Source organism: Lycium barbarum, chromosome 5 (assembly GCF_019175385.1).
Source record: "Lycium barbarum isolate Lr01 chromosome 5, ASM1917538v2, whole genome shotgun sequence".
Lineage (NCBI taxonomy): Eukaryota > Viridiplantae > Streptophyta > Magnoliopsida > Solanales > Solanaceae > Lycium > Lycium barbarum.
Genome location: NC_083341.1, coordinates 3,675,280 through 3,700,971, shown reverse-complemented (window position 1 = coordinate 3,700,971; position 25,692 = coordinate 3,675,280). Strand labels below are relative to the sequence as shown.

Below are 25,692 nucleotides of genomic sequence, written 5' to 3'. Positions count from 1 at the left end.
TGATCCCTGGTGGATGAGATAAAAAAAAAAAAGGTCAAAAGCCAAAGGCTTTACCACCAAGCCAAGTTGGTCAAAGTAACAATGTAGACACTTTTTATTATTTTGTATGTTCACTAATGCTAACTAACTTGTTTTCTTAAATTGAATTTGGAACCTTGAAATTGACATTGAAAACATCATTATCACGGGATTATGGAATTGAAATATATTTTTCGCCATTAGATTTAAAAAAAGAAATAAATGAAAATTGCGCACGAATTTGGGGAAAATTGAAATTGAATGGGATAACAGACGTTTTTGGAAAATTTGGGGTGGGCGAACAACCTTGCGATAGTTCAGACGCATAGATCTCGAAAAAATACCCAAAAAAAAAAAAACACATCAAATGGACATCCGAGCGCAAAGTTATGACCATTTAAAATTTCACCAACTTACAAATAAATTAGTGCGCAAAAGGTTTGTTAATGGGTTATTTAAGTTGCAGACTCCAATTAGTTGGGGGTTGAAGGGTATAACGCAAAAAAAAAAAAAAAAAAAAAACACATAAATAATTGATCATGAATTGATATTTTGTTAATTGATTATAAAAATAAAGTTATAATCACTAAAAATAAAGTTACGCATTAATATAAAAATAACGTGAAACCCTAAAACATAAATAACTTAAAGCTAATGACAACAAGTCTTCAAACAAAAATGGACTTCGAGCACTTTTCAACCACTAAAACGACAATCCGAAGTTTTGTGTATCCTTGATGTGTTGAGCCTACCTTATTAATCGCACAAAAATAAATAGGGTTCTATATAAAATATTCAAGTTTTGGAGTCTCGAAGCATGATTAATCTATGGCTAAAGTATGTAAAAAAGTGTGAAAGAAAGGAAGAAAAAAAGAAAGAAAGAAAGAAAGAAAAAGACCATCCAATAACGCATGATTTTCATGCGTTAAAGGTACTTTTGTACCTCTCTTTTTTCCTGGGGTATTTTGGTTCATACCCCTTTTTTTGGAGTTATTTTGGTTCCGGACTCTAATAAGTTTAACTATAACTTTGTCGGACAAAGTGAGGTGACTACTTTATTTTTTCTTTTATTACTACATTCTCTATTCAAATTTAAATTTTATGGGTTCAATCTTTAAAGTTCTTAGCCAAATGCCTACTCAGCTTGTTCAAAAGCATTACTTTAAAAATAGGGAAACCGACACTACCTAGCCATTAAGAGTAGGCTTGTTCAAAAGCATTACTTTAAAAATAGGGAAACCGACACTACCTAGCCATTAAGAGTAGGCTTGCTCAAAAGCATTACTTTAAAAATAGGGAAACCGACACTACCTAGCCATTAAGAGTAGGCTTGTTCAAAAGCATTACTTTAAAAATAGGGAAACCGACACTACCTAGCCATTAAGAGTAGGCTTGTTCAAAAGCATTACTTTAAAAATAGGGAAAACGACACTACCTAGCCATTAGGAATTTGTTTTGGCCCATGTTTGGGCTTAATACTGTGATTTGGTCTTTTAGCCCAAACTATTTTCATGCGCTAGCGCAACAGCCGATTCACTATAAAAAAATCATGACTTTTTTTGTTGGTGACTAAAGTCGCCATAAAAGATCAACAAGTCGCCACTAAAGGTTCATTACAAAAAGATCAGACCTTTTTGTGGCGACTTTAAGATAAAAAAATCACCACTAAAGGTTCACTACAAAAAGATGAGACTTTTTTTGTGAAAGATCAAAAAGTCGCTACTAAAGGTTGACAAAAATTCATATTGAGCCTTCAAAAAATATCAAAAAAAATGTATAATATGTGTGTAAATAGTACGTATACGTTGTTTGAGCCTTCAAGAAGTACCCAAAACATGTATAATTAGTAAGTGTGTTTAATTAGTAAGTATACACTTATTAAACATAACGTATACAACAATGATACATTTCTAAACACATATTGTAAGAATACATATTCTATACAACAATAATACAATTTCTATACATATGATAGATATTTCTATACAACAATGATACAATTTCCATACATATACTCAAATTAGTTGATAAAAAAGGCTAAAAATAGAATTATTTAAAAAGGCTAAAAATATCTTTTAAGCTTCTTGAGCCATCCGATCAGTAGTTTGGACCGGATGACCATTTGTATTCTTTTCCCTTTAAATATTGATAAATTGAAGAGGAATTAAAAAATTGTCATTCATAGAAGATTATTCCTTCTTCTTTTTTTTATTACATAAGTACAGAGGAAAGAAGAAATGAGATAGGGGATTACAACGGGGTAAACGACGAAAATTAAGGAAATGAATGGGCCTGGGCCTGACAAGGTCGCAATCCAATCCAATAGGAAAACCATTGAGTATCCAGTGGGACCCACCCAGCCAGTGGGCATGTAATGTATGCATCTTCTAGGGGAAACCAGATTAGGAAGAGCGTGAATATCACGTGCCCCTTCCTCAAGCAAAGTATAAACCCCCTATTATTATATCACACACAATTCACCTAACTTTGTCGCCGTTAAATTCTACGGGATATTATATACGTTGGTGATCCTGCTCGATTTTTATTTTCCAGGTAATTAATTGACTTATGTGGCCGGCCCTAACTAGTTGTTATTAATTGAGCGCTTCATTTTTTGGTGTTTTGTCTCTCTTCTTCTCATTTTGCTTAATCTGTTTTAGATAATTATTATGATTTCATTTTCGCATTTAAGCTGCTTATAATTCCTGAAAGGCATAATACATATTATATAGACACTTAAACTTAGTTAAACACGAGGACGACGACAACAACAACTTACCTGGTGAAATCCCGCAAAGTGGGGTCTGGGGAGGGTAGAGTGTTACGCAGACCTTACTCCTACCTCCAAGATAGGGAGGCTGTTTCCGGTAGATCTCGGCATAAGAAACAAGCAATTCAAAGCAGGATGAAACAGAAATAACGAATACACCATACAGTCAAAGGACAAGAAACAACAAATAGTAACAGAAATGGAAGGGCAAGAAACTGCAAGAGTAATACTACGACCACTAGGATGAAAGGATAAGTCGGACAATACTCAACTACCTACTGCTCTTCTACTCTAATCTGTGTCTTCCAAAACCTTCAAAATTTATGTGTCACGTCAGCGTCGGGTGTACCACGTGACATAGTGGGGACGAGTTTAGGTGTCTAGATGTGCATTATAAAAGATGGAGTTTTTAGTTGAGGCCAATTAGCTTACAATCGTAAAGGTTATAGAACATATAGCCTGGAAGGCACTTTTTCATTTTGGTACTGTACTGAAACAAGTGCAAATTTAGCGAGTGGAATGCATATGGATTCATAAGGCCGGCTCTAATTAGTTTGGAATTTAAGAATATTTTTGTTGATACTAATTGAGCATTTCATTTGCTGGTGTTTTCTCTCTTGTTTCTCACTTGCTTACTGTGTTTTAGATGATGATTATGAGTTCATTTAGGCATTTATGCCGCTTAATTCGTGAATACATGACGAGAAATTAGCTTGCAATCATAGTGGTTAGAGAATATACAAAGAAATTTGTGACTAGAAATATTTACTTTAGGAGCTGTGAGTTAACTAATCCTGATTATTGAGCTGAATTTTGTTTTATATTGGCAGTTTCTTTATAAGTTTGTCCTACTAGCAAGTCTAAAAACTGGTTGATATTCACCTGGCCAGGTATATATCAATTGATTACGCTAGAATTCAAAATTAGTTAGGATCTGTTATATGAATAAACTGTATATGTTCATTTTATTGCAATACTAAACAAATGCTATATAGCTTTTGAAAAATATTACACCATGTAGCCCAACATACAATATTATACAACATTACACCTGGGGGGAAAAGCATTATACATAATGTATCAACCTTTTATAAAGTGTATAAAAGGTGTTTATATGAGCTAAATCGGGTAACAAACTCAAAGTTAGTTTGGGTTAAGTGGCGTAAATATTTTCAAAAAAAGACATAGAGCGTAATTTTCCCTTTTCTAAAACTAGGTATTATCTAAATATCATATTTGTCCCAGCCCGAAAATATAAATATCTAAATAGAATAAAAATGTAAGGACTCCTGACAAACATCACAACCGATTTAGATGTAATGACTATGCTTTAATCCCAACTGGTTGGTATCATCTATAGATACTTTGCGTCCATTGTCTTTTGTTATGCCTAAAGACTGCATTGATAGGGAGGTTTTAGTCTTTTAAGAAAACTTTCTTTCATGTAATTTTAGGTCTTCCTCATCCCATTTATCTTCTTCAATAATGATATCGTCGCTTTAGATATCCATAGCCTTTATTTTTTGTGACTGGAATGTTGTATCCATTTGAGTTACCTGATTGCCTTATGTGAAAGTAAACATTCCAAGAATTAAGCTATTCATTTGAGGAACACTGGTGTGTGTTCTGACTTTCTGCATTTCTTTTATTTTGATTCAAGATGTGACCGAGATTTATGAGTCCATCAATATGGGAGACTTGCCATGTCCACCATATCCTAACCAAAGATTGGAGGCGCGGATAATTAGCAGGGAAAAGCTACCGAAGATTTGTTTAGTTGCGTCTGCTACAAAGCACTTCTCTGCAAAGACTTTGAAATGTATAACTAAAGTGAAACAAAGTGTACAGACTAGTGGTTTTGCTGGTGATGCTGTCATATTTTTGGCTACCACTGCTGTTCTAGAGATTGTGCGTAGGCTGAGCAAAGCTAGATGTCCTTTTATTTGGAGCGGTTTGCAGGCCCTGCAAGTTTTTTGTTTTCCACCGTTTAAGTGGATCCAGAAGTGGGCCCCTTTGAAGCCACTGGTCAAACAGTTGCAAGTGAGTTTCTGTTCATCTTTGCTTGCAATTCTGGCAATACTTGCATTCACATTTTGACTTTGTTATATACCTCTTGGTGTGAAAATGAAAAAAAAAAAAAACAGTTTTTCTGGGGCTTGTCTGCTTGACAACATTGGTGAAAACAAGCAATGTCTTCTGTTTTTCCATAAATTATGCGAGGAGTGTGGCATTTGCATTGGCTATCTATCTTTTCTTTTCTGGTTTTTTTTTTTTTTCTGAAGATTACACAGCGAACAACCTATCTGTGTTTTACATTCCACAAAATTACAGGATGATTCTAAACATTCGCCTGAGTTAAAAATGCTGCATAAGGTTTTGGATTCATTATAAGCATGGTTGTAAGTTGTAACCATCTTGGCCACAATATCAAGCAAAAGATATTTGTGAGTTCAGATGCTAATTCTTTAGTGTAAGTTGTAACCATCTTGGCCACTAAATCCAGGTTGTGGTTTTCTGCGCGAATATGTTTCTCTTTTATTAGATTATATTATTCGTGGTTACTGTTTTCTGATTTTCGGAAAGCACTTCTTATTTGATTTAGTGCATAGAAAGCGAATTTCTTCTGGCACTTACGCTTCCTTGCAATTGTAAGTTGTCATTGCTCACTTAAGATCACCTTAAATGTTGGACTCTAGATGTGATCTTTGAAGGTTTTTAATACAAGGAATATTTTATGATAATGGTAGATGAAATTTTTTCTTTTGGTTTGAGAAAAGATGTATATGTTTTATTGCTGCAGCACTTCATAGAAGATAAACAGTTGGCAGCCAAGATTAGTTTAGTTGGCTATTTGCTATAAGATCTAGCATGCTTGATTAATTTTCTACACTTTTGTTTAATCTTCTTCTTTTTTTTTTTCCTTCAAATTGATTGGTTGTGTCTATCATAATGACTGTATTTATTCTGGTAGAAATTGTCTAGGCCAATGCTATTGCTCTCAATTGCAACAGTTTTCTCTGATCAGTCATCATCTGCGGGAGAAACAACACCAAATGATGATTCTCAAGCATATCCACAAACAAGGTAGGTCTACCGCTCGAAGTATATTTTCTTCGGAAGTTTTTCCTTTCCTGGACCACTGTGGTTGTTTAAAATATAGCCGAATATTGCTCATACTACCTGGTATGGCACCCAAAGAAAAGAAAAAAAGCGCCAATAACTCCAAATTTCATCCATTATGGACTTTTAAGTCATTGAAACTTTGTTGGATTAGTCAAAAGTGATTCTGTTGATGTTATAGTTACTCCAAGATGGTGATAGATGTTAGCATTTAGCTTCCAAAAATATTTAGTCAGCTATCTAGACAAAAAATATGTAAATATTTTTTCTGTTCTCGAATCTCTCTTTATACAAAAATGTATATTTTCTATGTACACCAAAGTACAGAAAAAAAAAAGGAAAAAAAAAGGGAGAGATCTTAACACTTCAGATGAACCTTTCTGCTCCATTGAATGTTCTATTATTCCTTCTCTGTGGGTCTTCTTAACTCCTTTAGATATTTTTCTATTCCCTTTCAGGACAGACAGTCCAAATTTTTCTACTAATATCCTACTAAGTTCTAAATCTTTGTGAGCATTCTATAATACTCAAATTATATCCTTGCTCAATTTGCTTTCATTAATTAGTGATTCATTTACTCCCTTCGCTACTTATAAAAAACAAAATATTAATTTCCTCCCTTCGCTGCAATTTATATCACATTGTTTCAATTTGGGAGGTCTCAAAATGTTTGACACCACCACTAATAATATTCTATTCAACTTTCATAATTTTTCATATATTTAAGTATGAAAATTTTAAACCTGATATAATGTTCTCTATCAAACTAACTTTTCAGACGCTATATTAATTTTCTCCTCTAAACGATATAATATGCAAGTCATAATAACATCTTAAGCTTCTATTTGTTCAACCACAAAACAGATAAAATAATTTATTAGGATTTATGAAATTAAAGCTATAATAAGAGTGAGGATTACAATCTTAGCTAGTCCAATACTGAAACCTAATTCATTTTATTGTCCAATTTTGTTGTGATGTATGGGAACTGTAATAAATATGAATTTCCCAACAATAACCACGTGAAACTTTAAAAAGAAAAAACAAACAATGACAACGTGAAAGAAGGTCATTCATGAGATTCAACAGAAATTTTTATTTTTTACTTTTCTTGGGCTGTTCTCAAATTCAAAATTTTTACTCAGCTTTAAATGTAAGTATTGAAATGTGCTGTTAACAACAACATCAATAAATTAAAAGATATGAGGCCTAGCAATTTTGCTTGTGTGATCATGATTTCTTCGTGAAATTGATTTTCGTTGTTTCTTTTTGAAAATTCTGCTCTCTGGGCTCTTATTACGGTTATTACTTTTAATATATTCAACATGGTTTGCCTTACAGATCTCATGATGAAGTACAGGATGGTCAACCTGAAAGATGGTTGCTAGAACTCCATAAGGAACTCAGGGATGAGGGTATTAGTGTACCTGAGAGGTGAGATGACTCCCCTCGTTTTTAGCTGTTTCAATGCTAGATTGGTAGTACTGGTGGGGGGAATGTTGCTTCGATGTCCCATATTTTTACTTTAGTAGGTTTTATTTAGTTATGCTTGCCAAAAAAGGAAGTAAGCAAGAAAAAGAGAGCCTTAAAAAATAATAAAGCTTTCTAATAGCCTGTTTGGCCAAGCTTCCAATATCTGCTTATTTTGAAAGTACTTTTTGTTAGAAGTGCTTTTCGAAAAAGTACTTTTGAAGAGTAGCAGTTTGTGTTTGTGTTTGACTGATCAATTTGAAAAACTCTTTTGCCAATAGTAGAGCAGTACTTTGTGCTTGATCAATGTTCCAAAAATGCTTCTGGGGAAAAGCTACTCTTTTTAGCTTCTGGAAAACAACTTCTTCTACTACTACACAAGTACTTTTTTTGTTAAAAAAAGCTTGGCCAAACACCTCATTTTTCTAAAATAAGCCCTTTTTGGGAAAAAAATTGGTTTCCCAAAAGCTTGGCCAAACATGCTCTAAGTCAGACTTCCATTTATCTACAAATTTGTTGCTCTTTTGATGCACTAGTAAGTATTCCTTTTCTTTAACAATTTCAAATACTATTTGACTAATTTGTCACTGATACTTTCATGTCACATTGGAATTCGATGTTCTGTGTAACCTGCCAACAGGTTGAATGATGATGAGCTTCGCCAATTTTATGCTGCTGCAAATGGTGATTTTGCAAAGTTGCTTTCATCAGTTAAGAAGACCATTAAATGGAGGCAGGGTGACACGATTCTTTCGCCAGAAGAGCTTGAGGCTTGGTCTCCTTTCATTTTTTGGCACGGCCACGATGCCAATCGACGGCCTTGCCTCATCATTCGCCTTGGACTTGCTTGCTCCAACCTGAGATTCAATGGCAAATCTCTCTTGATAAAAGCAGTTGGTATGTTATACATCAGGAGTGCATGTAACACTGTGTCACTGATAACTCGAAAATATCATATTAAGTTTTAATCTTAGTCAAGTATGCTATAAGAGGCTGAGGAAAGTTTCATCAGGCTAGAATAGTATAACCGCGCAAGTGATGTCATAACTCAGGTTTCATGCAAAGAAGTTGTCTCTTGTCAGAGATCATGCAAGAAACTTATGTCCTAACAGATGGTGCATAATTTTGGATGGTGCATAATTTTGTAAGTAAGCAAATGAAACCTATGAGTTAGGGGTCGTTTGGTCCAAAGACAAGTTATGCTGGAATTAGTAATGCTGCGATTAGTTATGCTGACATTATTTCTTATCGACTGTTTGGTTTGTTGTATTAAAAATAATATGCATTGCATTATCAAGAACAGTACTGAATAGGGTGTATAAGTATAAGAGTAGTACTGGTATTGTTAATGCCATGGTTTAATAGTTTTGTATAGGGCGTTGAAGTAATACTGGTATTAGTTGTACAAATGTGAGATTTGACAATTTTATACCAGCATTATTCTACCTAATACACCCTACCAAATGGCCCCTTGGAGTTGTCATAGAAAATTTAATTTGTACTCAGAGAGAATCTATCCTCTTTGCTGTCGGTATGTTATCGTTACAGAAAATTTTGAACTTTTTCCGTTAATTAAACTGGGTTGACCCGGAATAGACCTCTTTGGTCTACGCCAATATAAGAAACCTGAATATGCTTTGTTAGCTTGGGAATCAGGGTCTAGGGTATCGCTGGGTTAACCAATCTTGAGTTTTAATTATGTTGCTAGTTTCATCATTCATGGTACCCAAGTAAAAGCTGCTTCAATGAGAATTTCGTTGCAGGATTTTCTGTTAAGCAGCTCTATTACTGCTCTTTGAGTTATTTGTCAAATTTGCATGGCAATATGGCATGAAAACACTGATTTTTTGTGGTCTGCTATTCGGACGTCTAATTTTTGCTCTTTCATTGTCGGCCTTTTGGTTTCAGTTTCTCAAGTAGACTTCTTCATTTTGCATGCTGGTTTTGGATAGAATGCTTATTGAGGTTTTGATTCCACAGTTTCGCAGATTGAGCACGGTATTCTGAGATTGGTCAATGTGGAACATCCTCAAATTACTGTCTTGATGGACTGTGAAGGACTCTCTCCATTTGGTTTTCCCATAAACATGATGAGATCTTGCGCTGTGTTATTGCAAGATCATTATCCTAATCGTCTGAGCTCTTTGATTATAGTACGGCTCCCTCAAGTTGCCCAATTTCTAATGCAAACTTTCCTTCAGGTAAATCCATTTTTGATGCACTGAAAGATCTTGCGCCTAGCCTAAGAAAAAGACTTCTTTCTTTCTTTTTGTTTATTTTCATGGAATTTGGTTTAATTTTTTTTTCCTTTCACTTTTCTCCCTTTTAGCAATTTGTTTTTTGCTTTAACATTTTAATTAAAAAAAAAAAATGGGTTGCTTATAGTTTGTGGGGTAATTATTTGTAAACTCAGTTGGGTACTTGGGAATCAAAAGTCAAATGTTCATTTATCCGGTACATAATCCACTATAGTAACCACACAATAATTTCTCTCGACTAACTAATCCTTTCGTCCAATCCAACATGAAGGGGAGGGCTATCTCATCTAATCTCATCTTCATAGCAAATGACCTCTTAAGAATTTTGCTTGTTGGTACTGCCCGGATTATTATCTCGTGGTTTGGATTTTGGTTGGTTAGTCATTAATACATTTGATTAATGTGCACCTTTGCAGGTTCTAATTGAGCTCCCTAATCATAATTGCTAATAATAGTGCGGAAATAAAAATTGACTTGTCAGAACTGCATAATTTCATTGATTTGTATGTATTGGTGGAAAAACTACATTATGTGTCTCATACAACCGATACTAGTTGTGTGAGGCACCTTTCTGTCTCACAAAAAAGTGAACCCAAATGTGTACAAATGTTGGGTCCACATTAGGCACATGAAAAAAAAAAAAAAAATGTATGGCTGCATTGTCATCAACATCAAACTAACATTGTGCTTGCAGGTGCTTAAACCCGCCACACGCCAAAAAGTGAGGATTATTGGGAGAAACCATCTAGAGTTTCTATCCAATCACCTCGATTCAGTCCCTCCGTTTCTTGGTGGAAACTGCTCGTGCTCAAAATGCTCAGGCCGGAGCAATGGAGAAGGTAAATCCGAGGAAGCCACGAGGACAGAACCAACACGTGATCATGTGAATAAATCCGATGAGCTCACTCGGACAGAACTAGCCCCTGATCATATGAATGATAGCCCCGAGTTTAATCAACATAGTGTTTCCCACACGAATGGATACAAGGGAGAACTGATAAAGATCATCATCATTGGTATACTGATGGTGTGGATATTTGTTGCTGTGATTGTGGCAATGCATTATCCAGAAAGATTGCCTCTTTTGCATTGACTTAGATAATAAAATGTGTGCTTCCTATGCAGAATCATAAATCTGCACTCAGGCAATAGATTTGTCGTTAGCTTTGTAATGTCATATTAGTACTTTCTAGTTAGACATCGGTATACATTATACAGTAGTATTTTTCGTAGAGGATTTGCGTAGTTACTTATCAATGTATAGTACTGTATTTGGAAAGCACTGGCATGATAGATTTCCACATGGTGTTCGTAGAGGATTTACATGAATATTTGTCAATAAAGCAGTGAAGATTCATATAGCTGACCCTTACCTATTTGGGATTGAGGTGTGGTTAATTTTTTCCTCCGTTTATTGTAATTGGGGTTGGGGAAGAAATTCTTAGAATTATGTGCTAGTACCGAGTCTGGTCCGTAGGAGAGGATAAAGATGGGAGTTAATGTCCTTTATCTGATGTTGTTACCTCTAATGCTATGTTTGCTAAGATTTGCCAATGATATTCTTTAGGAACAAATTCCGGATATCTGCATCTATCCGTGTATATTAACCTGTTATAACAAGTTATTTTCTTCATTCTTAGGTTCCAAATTAGATTACTATAGACAGTTACCTATTCATATAGCCGACTCTCACTTGTTTGATTTGAGGCGTAATTGTTGTTTTATGACATAAGGATGAGTAAGGAGAACTATTAAAACAAAGATGCCATGAAAATTAGCAAAGAGTACCAATTCTCATCATCTATTATCTGCAACAACAAAATTGAACCCAAATGAGTTAGAACCAAATGAAAATCACTACATTTTGTCAAATTACATTAACAAGTTCCACAGTGATATAGGATGCAAATGAAGTTATAAAATCCCACTCACAAGGAACAAAAAATGAAAAGCACTGAACTTTTAGAACCAAGCAGAAAAACCAAAAAAAAAAAGCATTACTAATAAACAGAGGAGAAAAGGACAAAAATCAGAAATGGATAAAAATACTTAAAAAATAGGATTGCTATAGAAAAAACAAAAAAGCTTGAATGTGGCTGCTGGGATTCGAGCCCAGGTCTCCACGGCCACAACGTGGAATTCTTACCACTAAACTACAGCCACAAGATGTCCTGGTTGGCCTATCTTTATTATTTATTGCGCAATCGCATAATTTATCATGCTGTTTTTTGCTTAAACTTTCATGTGGGAACATATTGAAACTTGTCTTAAAGCTTTTTGTTGTTGTGTTCTTATATGATTTTTTTTTTGTTATAAGGATCAAAATATAACAACTCAATAGGCGTACGTATGTACATTCATCAAGTCGAGTGTAGATATAGCATATAACCTTTATATTTCAGTTCAGTTGTTATATTTATTATATTTGATGATTAAGAATATTTTTAAGTATAAAGTGAAACGCAATATATATTACACAATTATATCATATGTTGTCTTTGATCTGCTAGACATATAATTTATGAGTTTCACATATGTTCTATATTCTCTAAGGTTTATTGAGTTAGAAGGGCATTATCTACAAAATGTAAGCAATAAAAGAAGAAAGTTGATGAACCTAGCATTGAATAAAAAACAAGCATGCCTTTTTGTCTACGTCTAAATTAAACCAAGTTATATGTTTGGTTGCAATAACTAATTATGACAGATACTAAGTCTTAACGACCTATTATTCATGCATGTGCTCGATAAAATGCGTTAACTAATTAAGTTGGAAGGAGAAATTATGAGAGTACCAACTATTGATCGAGAAGTTTCAACGTTATCTAAAAGAACTATTAAAAATTAAGCCAATAGGTTGGAAACAAGAATTATTGCATATTAATGTGGACGTTTCCATAGTATTTTAATGATAATCCTATACTTCTACGTTCTAATTAAAATGCCTCTAAAATTTGTTTATATAGTTTGAGATTGAGTGTTGTATCTCAAAATGTAAATAAAAAAAATAAAAAATAAAAGATTCACGGACTAAATAAATTACTTACTATAATATCGTAGGGCTTAGATATTTTTCTTTAAAAGAATTGAAGTGTCATATTTCGCAAAAATATCTGTCTAAAAAGGTTATAGAAATATATATGTAGACGATTATGAAATATTTAAACACCTCCATATGCCTGGAAAGCTATTAAAAATACTTAATAGAGTAGTTAGCATAGAGAATTGAATATTAAAATAATCTTTGGATTGAATTATAAAAGGGGATTATAATACAATCTCGTGTTGATTAACAATTTTGTTTTGAACCAAACTCAATTAGATTATTCACTTTCACTTGACCTCTCTTTTCTTTGACTGATACAAAATTTGGTCCAAAAGTAGATGCATTATAATTCTAGTAACAACAAATTCCTTTTTCACGTTAAATTTGAATCAACTATTAAATAAATTTACAATTGTCGGTAATCTGAATTAATGATATTTCTAAAATTTTAACAAAAAAAAAAAGGGTATTTATCCTCTTTCCCCAGTTATTGAATTATACTGGGTATGTTGTTATGATTGTATGATGACACTGCATCTAGTCATAAAATAAATATGATTAATAAACAATAAAAGGTTTTATATTTACGATTTCATTTAACATTATCTCCAAAAGATATATAGTCCATAATTAACCACGGTGTACAGATTTACTTAAAAATATGACACATAATATATTATTGTATTGATTTGATATTAGATGCGGAATGATTTTTTTTTTCAAATTGAGTTTACCTTATATATAGTGTATAATTGTAGTATCAAGTCAGTTACTCCCTCCGAATTAAAAGTGTGTCCACTTATTAAATTAAGAAACAATTAACCTTATTTTTTCAGATTTGCCCCTATTAAGTGTTATGTGATCAATCCTCATGCCTATTTAATAAGGTAGTTTAGTCAATTTACATATTTTTTCTTGGAGTGAGTAGTTTTTTAAAGGGTGTGCAAATGACTAAGTGAACTTTTTTTTTTTATCGGGAGGGAGTACTAGATAACAATAAATAATTCTACATAATATTCAATTATCTATCTAGAAACAAGGATGGATGTAGGCCTTAATTTACGAGTTTGACAAAATCCAGAAAGTTTGCCTAAAATTTATATGCGTATTAGAAATTTATTAAAATATGTAAAAAAAAAAAAAAAGTTTAAAAAAAGATCCCAATTAATAGGTTGATGTCTTTGTCGTAGAATTTTGAACCCGTAAGATTTAAATCCAATGGGCATCTCTTTAGAAGTTAAGGCAATTTACATGTTGCACATGACATATTAAATTAGATACTGGTAATGCAAAAATTATTTACATCATCGATATACATAAGTTAAATCATGCCAATCCCAACTGAGCATTTTTTTTTTAATCTCTGTGTACGATGAGAAATTGGAAAAGTTCTCTCCGGTTCATCGAAGGAGCGTGTGGTGTTATCAATGATGGTCCGAGAAATAAGTCCGACAAGCGAACCTTCGAGATGTGTCCGAGAAAATGAGTCCGAGAAGATACGTTCGAGGTGGGTTCGAGAAGATAAGCCCAAATCAGTGGAAGGTTATCTTCCACAGATTCATCACCGAAGATCACGCCATCAACGGACGTGTCCGATATTATAGGAATCGTTTCACCTATGTGGGAGTTCATGTCTTCTAGTGAGAGTAGGATACTAACACTATAAAAGCATATGTATCAGCCCCATTAGAGGGCATCAGAATCAACTTCAACTCAGTTGTATCTACTTGTTAAATTCTCTAAATAGCGAAACCCCGTTTATTATAAGTTTATCTTCATTTAAGTCCGTTCATCATCTTCGTTTAAGCAGTCCAAAGAATAAGTTTCTCACAGTCGGACCCATTAGGCACAGTCCGAACAAGCAGCTTCTCCAGTCGGGCCAGCCGTTCCATATTCTCAGGCTATATCTCATTTATTTTCCGCTGATCCTGTACTGTTTGCTCGTCCATTTTATCTTTGTTAATAAGCTTGGTCACAGATCCTTTAAACCGCGTCCAAATTCAATTGTTGCTCTCTTTTGAGGGTAAACAATCTCAAGTAATAAAATAAAAATAAAATAATTATATATATCATTAATGTAATGAGGCTGCTCCTCTGTTAATCAGAGGTCTTTGGTTCGAGCCTTAGGTATGAAAAAATACTTGGTAGCGAACGCTTCTCCCGAATGGGGCCCTACGGGGGCGCGAATCCGGATGTAGTCGGGCTCCAATGCGTGTACCACACACCGGGTGACAATTTACATAAATAACCATTCATAAAAATAATGTGGTTGGCTGGGTTCGAACCTGGGCTGGCAGGAGCGGAGCCCACACCCAATAACCACTCCAACCACAACCGTTTGATATATTTTGGTATATCTATAAATGATAATTTACAAAATTATTGTAGCTACTAAATATAAATAAATTAAAAGGCAGTTATTATCAATAATTACATCTTAGAGTTAGCTATGTCAAGTAATTATTTCAAAAAAAATAAACCTTTTTCTTTATATAATACTAGTATTCGTACTCGCGCGATGCGCGTCTGGTATCGAATGAAGTTAATCATAGAAAATTATTTGCTTATTTGTTAGTTATAATAAAAAATTATCATATATCACTGACATATTTAAAATTAATAAATTTTTGAAATATTAAATTAGAATTTTACTTATTTGAACACATTAGATTATATTAATTTAACAAAAGTTAATTATCATCTTGTGATGATTAACCTTGTTCATTACACAATCCTAATTAATTATTGTTATATGACATATAAAAAAATCATCTGATTATTAAAAAAAAGTTTTATTTTATATAATTATTTGAACAGCAAAGAACTTATTACTGTTATGTTTTAGAGTTACCCACATGAGAAATTTAATTATTTATATTCTAAATTTTTAATGTGGTAATTGAATTTCTTTATACTCCATGTTTTAAATTTTGGCTCTATTTATTGAGTCTTCCGTTACGCGGTCTTATTCATAATATAGTTTTTTTGAGTAATAACTCATTCTCACTCTCTCACACTCTCTCTCTCTCTCTCTCTCTCTCTCTCTCTCTCTCTCTCTCTCTCTATATATATATATATATATATATATATATATATATATATATATATATATCTCTTTAACGCATTTTCTCAATAAATAACATCATTTAATCCAACTCCCACACCCTCACCCCCCACCCCGCATCCCCCTCCTCCAGTTTGCATGATCTCCGAACATTTACTTATTCGCTTATTCTCTTGCAACAATAATGGACTGCAACAATAATGGACCAGCAAATAGTCATGGATTTTATTTTATGTCACTTCCCCTTGTAAATGACGGTATAAGTCCTTCACATTTCTAATTTGGCATTTTCATTTTGTAATTTTAATAGAGTGATAGGAATTGAAAGCAAAATGACGGATTGAACTTGATTTTAAATCCACACAAACATATTCATACGTGCAAGACATATTTTTCATCAAATTATTATCACCATTACCATTTTTTAATTCATATATACTCGTGTACATTCAAGAACACATAGGTTTTAATTGCATGCAATTCTTCTTCTTTTACTTTTTTTTTTAAAATCACGTCATATTTACCAAAGCAAATACAATTTATTTTAGGAAAAAACTTATTTAAAGTAATAATAAAGGAAAAGACATGCATACACTTGTAAGATGCATACAAATATTAGCATTATAGAGAGAAGATTACAACAAATAAAATGAAACAAAAAATAAGATATACCACGGCTAGAAAGAAAAAAAAAAAAACCCCTTCTTATACCACGGCTAGTAATAACTCATTCAATGTGGAAAACTTATAAGTATGAATCGAGCTAATTATCCTACTATTTTCCTAAATAATTACCAATATACTTGTTAAACTAAATATTAAAGATGTTAAAGATTAAGAATTTACCATATAAACGTGCTTGGATGTACTGCTCAATTCAAGGCATTTTCACTCTTGAAAGATCATCATTTTTTATGATACGTAATCCTTTTATTTTTCAATTTTAATTAATTAAGTACATTTTTATGAAAAAATATATTTTTAGAAGTAAGTCATTGTTATAGCAAAGTAATAAGAGCTTTTGAGGAAACAATTAATATATAAATTGAGTTTCCTATTAAGAATCGAAGTTGATCCAATTTTTTTTTTTTAATTTTTATTAAATGAAGATTACATTGAAAAAGTTGTCAATATAGCAAGGTGAAAAAAATTGAAGAGGGAAGATGAAATTTTAAAACTTACTTGAATTTGATGCATATTAATTTACACCGATCTATCCACCTTGCTTGTGCCATTAAACATTACCACGGCTCACAAACTCTCATATTTATTTTTTTGGTATAAGGAGTAATTATTAACATTGTGAAACCATATAAATTATTCGAGTATTTTGTATTCATAAATATGTTAGTGTTACACTTTTAAGCTAATGCAGTTGATTTATATAAACACAATTTCTAAATGAAGAAAAACAAATATTGAAAATTATGTGCATACGGTGATATCAATTTTTGCATAAATCACAAAAATAATTAGAGCAATCATCATAATCTTACTCTTCATGTAGGGTAACCTAACTTCCGCAATATTTCAAATTTTGGGCAGAAGCAAAAGAGATTGTTTGTACATCTAACATGTAATTATTTTGCCTTTCCGATCGGCTACTTCCTGAAATCAAAACACGGTACATATAATTTATTGTAACTGTTAAAAATATTGTATTACAATTCAAGCACTGCAGTTATAAATTTGCATTTGGAATTGAGCTGTAGAAAGGAAGCAGATTATATGCTATTCACTAAATACACTAAACTAAAATTAGATGATAGCTAAATCTCAGTAAAAGAATGGAGGGTGACCTCATGTTAAACTCATTTTTCCACAACATAATGTCTAATCACAAAAAACAAAATATTAGTTTGGCTAAATGAGTTTCCAGCGAGTCTTCCTTCAAAAAAAAAAAAAAATTCAAAATCGAAAATGTATTCACTCTTAAATAGTGGAGGAAAAAAGAGTAGGTTTATCAATAAATGATTTATTTTTCAATTCAAATTCAAATTATAGATAAGTCCGATAATGATAAAGAATTTAAAAGATATTCATCTTCAATTAAAATTCCAACTCAAATTTAAATTGCATATAAGTATGATAAAGGATCAAGAAAATATATTTATCTTCAATTTAAAAGGAACAAAGTTACTTTTAAATTAAATTCAAATTGATATAAGTACAATAATGATGAATAATTTAAAAAGATTTAAATTTGCAATTTAAATTCACAAAAGATTTATTTCTCAGCTCAAACTTAGATAGCAAATAAGTTTTAGATAGGTAGAGCAAACCTGTTAAGATTAACAAAAGTTTCATATTTGACTATTCAAATACGGAATATATTAACACGCACGGAGTGCTGCCAGATTTTTCGTAACTTATGTATGCGGAGTACTTGATATACTTTGACTTCAGATAATATCTTAATTTTTTTTTTAATTTACATTCATCTAGTAATAAACCATAATTCTAGAAGTATACGTAAATTTATTCTCTCTAAAACAATTGTGCAAATTATGTTGGAGATACTATTTGGATGGATTTAAATCAAATCAAAATACTCGTATGTCTTACAAATATTTAGACAGTAGCTTCATAAATATTTAATTTTGTAAGTAGTAGTTTTTACAAAAAGTTTGATTAAATAACATATATGATTTATGTGATGCCTAACACACACACACATTATTACATTATTAATATTAATTTTGAATTATTATTAAATGATGGTTTGAAAAAAGGTAACGGCAAAAAGAAAAAGATATAAACATCCAATTTTTTTGAATTTGAATAGAGAAACACTCTTATTGAAAACTGATTCTTTTTCCTATCTATTCAAACTTATCTTTTAAACAATGATCATTATCTTTCTCCACTCTTCCTTATCATTGTCCGTTATATTAATTATGTCTTTCCGTTGAAAGACCAACTTAACTATGAAGTGTGAATTTTCTCCACTCTATTTATTTTGTCTTTACCTTTTTTCCTTATTTATAAAATATCATTAATTGGCTTATTGAAATACATTTGATACTTACAGTAAATATTTTGAATTGCTTAAGATTAAATTTTCAATCACATAGCTCAAGCAAATATTTATTTAGTTATAAACGTAAAAGCCATAAATTTGGTATTTATTTCTATCACAGTTGTCTCCATATCCGTGAAAATATATATTTACGTATTCTACTATACCAATAGCAAAAAAAACAAAAAAAACAAACAAAAAAAAAGAACAGAATTTCATTGGATAATAAATAATTGTTTTTAAAAGAGATAGTTTGAATTTGAAAAGTCCTAAAATTACGATGCTAATGATAAAGATGAGTAGTTGTTTTAGGTAATTATGCTAGCTTTATATTAAAAAATTAAAATTTATTTTCAGTTATAAAATTAATTCATCAATTAAGGAATTTGATAATAATTATAAAAACCTTTGTCCTAATTCTCATTAACTTTGTCTTAAAATTACCAAATGGCTTGTTATTAGCTTACCACTTAACTTAATCACATTGGTTGTACCTCTCCTTTTATATATATAGATATAGATTTTGACCAATAAGATGCCGTCTACGTTACGTATTAGTACTACGTTAGCATATAGGATTAGTACCGTAAATTTCTCCTAGTAGGAAACAGCTGACCTGTGACCTACGTAGCACATATAACTATTTACTCAAAACAAATCAATCCAAAAAGACTAAGTAATTAATTTCAAGATCTCAACTTTATTATAAAACCCCACATTTTTATAATCCAAAAAATCCTAACATAATCTTGGATTCTAATTACTCCTTACACTCTCTGTGTGTGTATATATATATATATATTTACAGGTACCTCCCTTTTTCTTTTTGTATTGTAAAAGATTTCAGTTTCAAATTTTATAATAGGTAATGGGTATAAGAAAAAGATCTTTTTTTTTTTTGTTACTGAATTCATTAAGTATTAGCAAATAAAATTGTTTGATATGTTTGTTGAGGTAATGGGTATTAAAAAGATCCTTTTTTTTATTCTTTTTTGCTTTGTTTCTGCTCAATTTATTAATTATTTGCTATTTTTGATTGGCAGTAATAGTTTGATCTTCAAAAAAATTAGATTCAGATCTGTAATAATTATTTGTGGGTCTGTTTTGTTGTGTCTAAGAAGGTTTGATTTCATTATCAGTTTCACCTTGTTTGTCTCTCTGTCTTTTTTTTTTTTTTTTTTTTTGGAGTGTGTTTAAAGATTGCTTTTTTAATTAAAAAAATTGAGTTTTTTTCAGTTTCTCTCTCTTGCTGGTAATGTTTGGTGTGATGTGGATTGTGGGGTTTTGCATTTTCATGTTCTATATATTTGTGTTGTTTTTTTTTTGACATATTTGTATTCAGCCTTTTCCCTTTTGCAATTGCTTCTATTACAATATTTTTAAACTATTAGGTGATTGGAGTTTAATTTAGTTGAATTTTAGTTTTGTTCCTCTTCTCAATTAGTGAATCAAGATATCAGCTTTTTCTTTTTCTGCTTTAGAAATTTGTTTGTGCATGTTGCCAATCTTGAAAAGGACTTTTTTCACTATGTTGCTCGGATTCTACAAAAATGCTGCAGTACTCGTTTCGGATTCTCAAAAAAGGCAATATTTTTGGAGGATCCGACACGCACCCATCGTCATTTTTTATGAGTCCGAGCAACATCGTTTTTGCGCGCGTTTTTCGGGAAAATGGGTTTTAGTTTGGTTTTGTAAAATCTGCCTATATTTAAAAAATTAAACTTTTTATGGTTTTTTTGGTTTGTGTGAAGGAGTTGATATGGTTTGCTTTAAATGCTTGTATAGTCCTTACTTCACTTGACTTTAATTCAGCTTAGAGTAGATTCTCTTTCGAATCTTATTGTTTGTATGATTTTGTATACAGAATCGAAGTGATCTGAGAAATGGCTTCCAATGGGAACAATCATGCATCCACAAAACAACCACCAGAGCCTTCACCGTTGCGAAAGGCGAAATTTTTCCAGGTATTATAGATAAGCCTCATTGTAATGTGGTAATCCAGTTAGTGTAGGATGGTGTTCAATTGGATCTCAATTAGCTTTACATCTCCTGTTTATGGTGGACTTCTTTTGTTTATTGCTATTGGTCGATAATTTTTTACTAGTTCGGGGTTAGTTGAGTCCGAGGATTTTGGATAGAAGGGGAGCCTTGGAGCAATGGTAAATTGTCTCCTGTGTGTGACCCATAGGTCACGAGATCGAGCCATGAAATCAGTCACTGATACTAGCATTAGGGTAGGCTGCCCACATTACACCTCCTTGGGGTACGGCCCTTCCCCAGAGCTTGCGTGAATGTGGGATGCTTCGTGCACCGGGTTGACCTTTAGTGGGTTTCATTTACTGGATGGTTAAACATGAAAAGAAAAAGATCGATTTTTTTAATATTATTTAACTCTGCCTGAATCACAGGCTAACATGAGGATTCTGGTGACTGGTGGTGCTGGATTTATAGGCTCTCACCTTGTTGACAGACTGATGCAAAATGAGAAGAATGAGGTACAGAGTTTTGGCCTCGTTTAGTGTTGTATGTTTTGGCCTGGAGAGTTGAAATGTGACTTTATTTGCAATATGTTCAGGTGATTGTTGTAGATAATTACTTCACCGGATCAAAGGATAATCTAAAGCAATGGATAGGTCATCCAAGATTTGAGCTAATTCGCCACGGTATAGTCTATTTCTGTAGATATGTTTCGAATTTTGTTTATCCAAACTTGTTTTCGGATTAGTCAGACTTCTCTATAACAGTCATCCGCTATAACAACATTTCACTATAACAATCATGTTTTTTGTGGAACCAATCTTTCATGTTATTTAATTACTATATGTTCTCTATAACAACATTTAGCTATAGCAGCAAAAAGATATCGGAACAAATGATGTTGTTATGAAGAGGTTTGACTGTATATTTGAGTAACTTCTACTATGAATTTGGTTGCTGGGAACAACAGCTATGAAGATTACCGGGCTGTATTGAGGCCGGTAGTTTAATACAGTCTAAATTGCTGTCGACTCTCTTTTATAAGCATAGTGCTTATCGCTTTGGCTTTTTCATGAACCATCTTGTTTATATCCTTGTGTCATTTTTCTTCTTATCCAGATGTTACTGATCCATTGTTGATTGAAGTTGACCAAATTTTTCACCTTGCTTGCCCTGCTTCCCCCATTTTTTACAAGTATAATCCTGTTAAGGTTAGTAATCGACATTATTATTCTGTTGCAAAAGTTCCCTTTGTTAGTTGTTACATTCCTGTGAAGTTAGATTGCTCGAAGAAGTACATTTATGGTTTCTGTTGGTTTATTTGCAGACGATTAAGACAAATGTAATCGGAACGCTGAACATGTTGGGACTTGCCAAGCGAACTGGGGCAAGGTCGGAATTAGCTTCTCTTAGTACTTGTTCTTGGTAATGTAGATCCTCATCTCACCATATGTGCATTGTGCAAAACAGGATTTTACTCACCTCAACTTCCGAGGTTTATGGAGATCCACTCATGCACCCTCAAGATGAGACCTATTGGGGCAATGTTAACCCAATTGGTAAGCTTTTAACTTAGGTCTGGCAAAACGGTTTAAAAAAACAGTAACCATCCAATCCGACCCATTAAATATGGGTTGGATAATTAACCATTTTAAAATGGATCAACTATGGATATTATCCACTAAAATATGGATATCCATATTATTAATACTCATTTGTGTGCTTGTTATTTTTCATGAGTTGCTTTCTGGGAGTCCAGGCTTATTTGGCGGGTCGGATATTTTATCCGTTTTGTTTACCTGTTTTTTACCCGCCCATATCCGATCTGACCCACCCGTTTATGATATTGCATCATCAGATTTTTTAATCTAACACTGAACCTCTTCATTCAAAAGGCTTCAACTGAAGGTCAAGTTGCATTTGTCTGAAACTACATCTAAAATAGAGCTGTTTCTTCTCTGAGAAATTCATAAAGATGTAACTGAAAAATTGATATGGTATCATTCTTTAACTGAGATAAGATAATAAGGTCCACCGTGCCACATGTGCTTGACATTTATGCCAATTAAGAGTTAGACAAATGAAAGAGATATGTTTCTTTAGTTTACTGGTTACTTATTATTATTTACCTTTTCAGCACGATACATTGTTAGTGTTATTTTTCCGAAGCGTATAATATTGCAAGCATTTCGTGTGCTCACAATTGTATGCAAATTTCAGGAGTTAGAAGTTGTTATGATGAAGGCAAAAGAGTGGCCGAGACTTTGATGTTTGATTATCACAGGCAGCATGGAATAGGTAAAACTTTTCTTCCATTAGCATATGTTTGTGTTGCTTCTCCATCAAAGTTATTGCATTTTTTGTGCTTTTGAAACTTTACTTTATGCATTTGTTTCATCACAGAAATAAGGATTGCTAGGATCTTCAACACGTATGGTCCCCGAATGAACATTGATGATGGTCGTGTTGTCAGCAACTTCATTGCCCAGGCAATTCGGTAATGCTCCGAATGTTTTTATTAACAGCTCCCTTCAACTTTGTTACCTTAATTTAGTTTGATAATAAGGGGCCAACCTTAATTGTGCATACTTGCAGTGATGAACCCTTGACTGTCCAGTTGCCAGGAACACAAACACGCAGCTTTTGTTACGTTTCTGACATGGTAAGAAATAATCTTTGAGCGATTTGAATATTTTTATAGAGATTATGTCCAAGCCTACTTCTATATTTAGGCAGATGGAAAAAAATCACCTATAGCGTTCTCTGAGCCATTTGATTTGAAGTTGGTAATCAAAATTGTTGCCTTTTGCCTTACCATCCGTTCTTGATGAGTAGGTTGATGGCCTTATTCGGCTTATGGAGGGAGATAATACTGGACCAATTAACATTGGAAATCCAGGTTGGTTTCTTTTTTTTTTTTGTTCTTTCTTGTCAAGTAAATTAAACCATTCTTCCAATTCCTTTCCGGTTAATTTTTGAGAACGTTAAAAAAATTATACTTTATCGGTCGTTACTAATTTGATTCCCTATCGTCAGGTGAATTCACAATGCTTGAACTCGCGGAGAATGTGAAGGAGGTAATCTTTCTATTTCCACGATTTATAGGGCCATGTCGACAAAATTTGCACTTCATACTAATTAGTACTACCTTCGATCTAAGTGAATTTGTATTAAAATAGTTGACGGTTAAGATTGACTCTCATCGTTCCAATTAGGGAAGTACTTAAGGAGAGATAAAGAATAATTTAGACAAATACTCTTATGATTAAGGCTATGAATTGCCCTTGTGAAAAACTTTGAAAGACGGATAATGTGGATCGGATGGAATTTGACAGAAATTTTGTTATCCTGCAGCTCATCAATCCGGATGTGAAAATTATTACTGTGGAGAACACTCCAGATGATCCTCGACAGAGAAAACCCGATATCACAAAGGCAAAAGAGTTGCTAGGCTGGGAACCAAAGGTCAAGTTGCGCGATGGTCTTCCTCTCATGGAGGAAGATTTCCGTGGCAGGCTTGGAATTTCAAGAAAGAAGTAAAAACAGAAAAAGCTTCCATGGTTGAAAGTGGTGGATAATGAGAGTTCAAATATACATGTTTTGCATCTTGGCTTCATTTTATACATGAGATATCAGCTTTTGTTTCTTAAATTTTGTTGCTTTGTCTTTTCGAATGGAGAATAAACTTTGTCCGGCATTGTCTTTTTGCTTATTTGTATTATTATTATATTTGTTTTTTCCCATGTTTTTGATTGGTCGATGCTTGGTTTTCTGTGTTCCACTAGAACAAGAGGTGTCATCCGACACTACTTCGTTGAAATATTGTCAAAAACACCTGTTTTTCTTTTGTTCTTGTATGCTTATGAAAATATGAATGACTTGGGCCTTCTTAACTATTTTCTTGGTACGGAAGTGTATCTGCAGCGGTGCACTCTTTATCATTTTGTTACCTCTTAAAAATAATGCGAAGTAAAGCTCTAGAATCTATAGTTCCAACAAACGTACATATACAGGTTGAGTGGTGATAATGTACTTCTCAGTTCACTTGTCAAGTACCTCATTTGTTTGATGATCAAAAAGAGATGTGTACGTAAGGGGGCACCACACGCAGGGGCTCACAAGAGGAATTAAACATGCTAAATTTAAACTTTTAAGGTACTTGTTGTTGAGTTCAGTGGCGAATCTAAAATTTCTAAAACATGATTTCACCACTAAAAAAAGAAGAAAAAAATGTATTGAGTGGGAATTGATCGCTAGTCCTCTAGGTAAATAACTAAACTTTCAACCAAATGCACCATTTAGCCTTGTCATAGTACGGGTTCCAGTAGATAGTATTATACTAATTTTCGAAAGTATATATATAAAATACCTAATTTCCCAAAGAGACCATGTGTTCACGTGCCCCAAATATAGTACCTAGAATCGCCCCTGGTTGAGTTAATTGTACTTTTAAATTTTGGGTTCAGATTGTAATATTTCTTGTACTAATATACCGTGTCAAAAATACTAGGTTCTGATGAATCCGAAATTTGCAAACAGTATTGTGATAATATAAGTGCGGAGTTGCAAGCAGTATTGTCTAACAGCAGCCTAAAGCAGAAGCTTCAACGTTGATATATAAGTTTCCTTCTGTAAGATACTTCAAAATTGTCTGTAGTTCAAATTACATTAAGATGCAAGTTTGACTCGAATTACATTGCAAGTTATCTATCCAAATTTTCTCTTAATTTGCTGGTAAAGCTACTCTTTCCCGTAAGAACACGTGCAATGTTGATGCACTTCCATTCTTTTTATGATGGTGGTGTCCGGACTACATTATGCACACCCCGACAATATCAACGGGTATCGGTTATCTTCCTTCAGGACAGAAACTGTGTAACTCTCACATCAGGCTTAAGCAGATGAGAAGAAATCACCTAACTTCTTGCCTCTGCTTGGATTTGTAACTCT

At 32.9% G+C, this 25,692-nt stretch overlaps 2 protein-coding genes and 1 non-coding gene across 4 annotated transcripts; 2 read left to right on the top strand and 1 right to left on the bottom strand.

The window, feature by feature from the left end:
- Positions 1-2,412: 2,412 nt before the first annotated feature.
- Positions 2,413-10,997, top strand: LOC132640187 (uncharacterized). The gene is made up of 7 exons (XM_060356669.1): positions 2,413-2,571; positions 4,449-4,828; positions 5,760-5,872; positions 7,250-7,342; positions 8,019-8,275; positions 9,359-9,579; positions 10,331-10,997. The coding sequence occupies exons 2-7, from the start codon at positions 4,478-4,480 to the stop codon at positions 10,727-10,729; spliced, it is 1,434 nt and encodes a 477-aa protein (XP_060212652.1). The 5' UTR covers positions 2,413-2,571; positions 4,449-4,477; the 3' UTR covers positions 10,730-10,997.
- A 730-nt stretch (positions 10,998-11,727) lies between these two features.
- TRNAH-GUG (transfer RNA histidin (anticodon GUG)) lies at positions 11,728-11,799 on the bottom strand. The gene has a single exon. It is a non-coding gene; the product is annotated as a tRNA-His (tRNA).
- Positions 11,800-19,419: 7,620 nt separating this feature from the next.
- On the top strand, positions 19,420-24,638 carry LOC132640186 (UDP-glucuronic acid decarboxylase 6-like). 2 transcript variants are annotated; one of them, XM_060356667.1, is made up of 13 exons: positions 19,420-19,573; positions 20,630-20,729; positions 21,174-21,260; positions 21,341-21,428; positions 21,862-21,953; positions 22,070-22,134; positions 22,213-22,301; positions 22,963-23,040; positions 23,146-23,239; positions 23,338-23,404; positions 23,578-23,641; positions 23,779-23,819; positions 24,097-24,638. In XM_060356667.1, exons 2-13 carry the CDS (start codon positions 20,649-20,651, stop codon positions 24,280-24,282), a joined length of 1,032 nt encoding a protein of 343 aa, XP_060212650.1. In that variant the 5' UTR covers positions 19,420-19,573; positions 20,630-20,648; the 3' UTR covers positions 24,283-24,638. The 2 variants fall into 2 exon arrangements, with proteins under 2 accessions (XP_060212650.1, XP_060212649.1); XM_060356666.1 differs by lacking the exon at positions 19,420-19,573 and adding an exon at positions 20,101-20,156.
- Positions 24,639-25,692: the final 1,054 nt, after the last annotated feature.

What these genes read in the sequence shown, in the direction of transcription:
- LOC132640187 (XM_060356669.1), top strand. Translation starts at nt 4,478, where the DNA reads ATGGGAGACTTGCCATGTCCACCATATCCTAACCAAAGATTGGAGGCG. An exon ending in CACTGGTCAAACAGTTGCAA is followed by an intron (nt 4,829 to 5,759) that starts GTGAGTTTCTGT and finishes TTATTCTGGTAG; the next exon opens with AAATTGTCTAGGCCAATGCT. An exon ending in GGTATTAGTGTACCTGAGAG is followed by an intron (nt 7,343 to 8,018) that starts GTGAGATGACTC and finishes ACCTGCCAACAG; the next exon opens with GTTGAATGATGATGAGCTTC.
- LOC132640186 (XM_060356667.1), top strand. Translation starts at nt 20,649, where the DNA reads ATGGCTTCCAATGGGAACAATCATGCATCCACAAAACAACCACCAGAG. An exon ending in TCACAGGCAGCATGGAATAG is followed by an intron (nt 23,041 to 23,145) that starts GTAAAACTTTTC and finishes GTTTCATCACAG; the next exon opens with AAATAAGGATTGCTAGGATC. An exon ending in TTCATTGCCCAGGCAATTCG is followed by an intron (nt 23,240 to 23,337) that starts GTAATGCTCCGA and finishes GCATACTTGCAG; the next exon opens with TGATGAACCCTTGACTGTCC.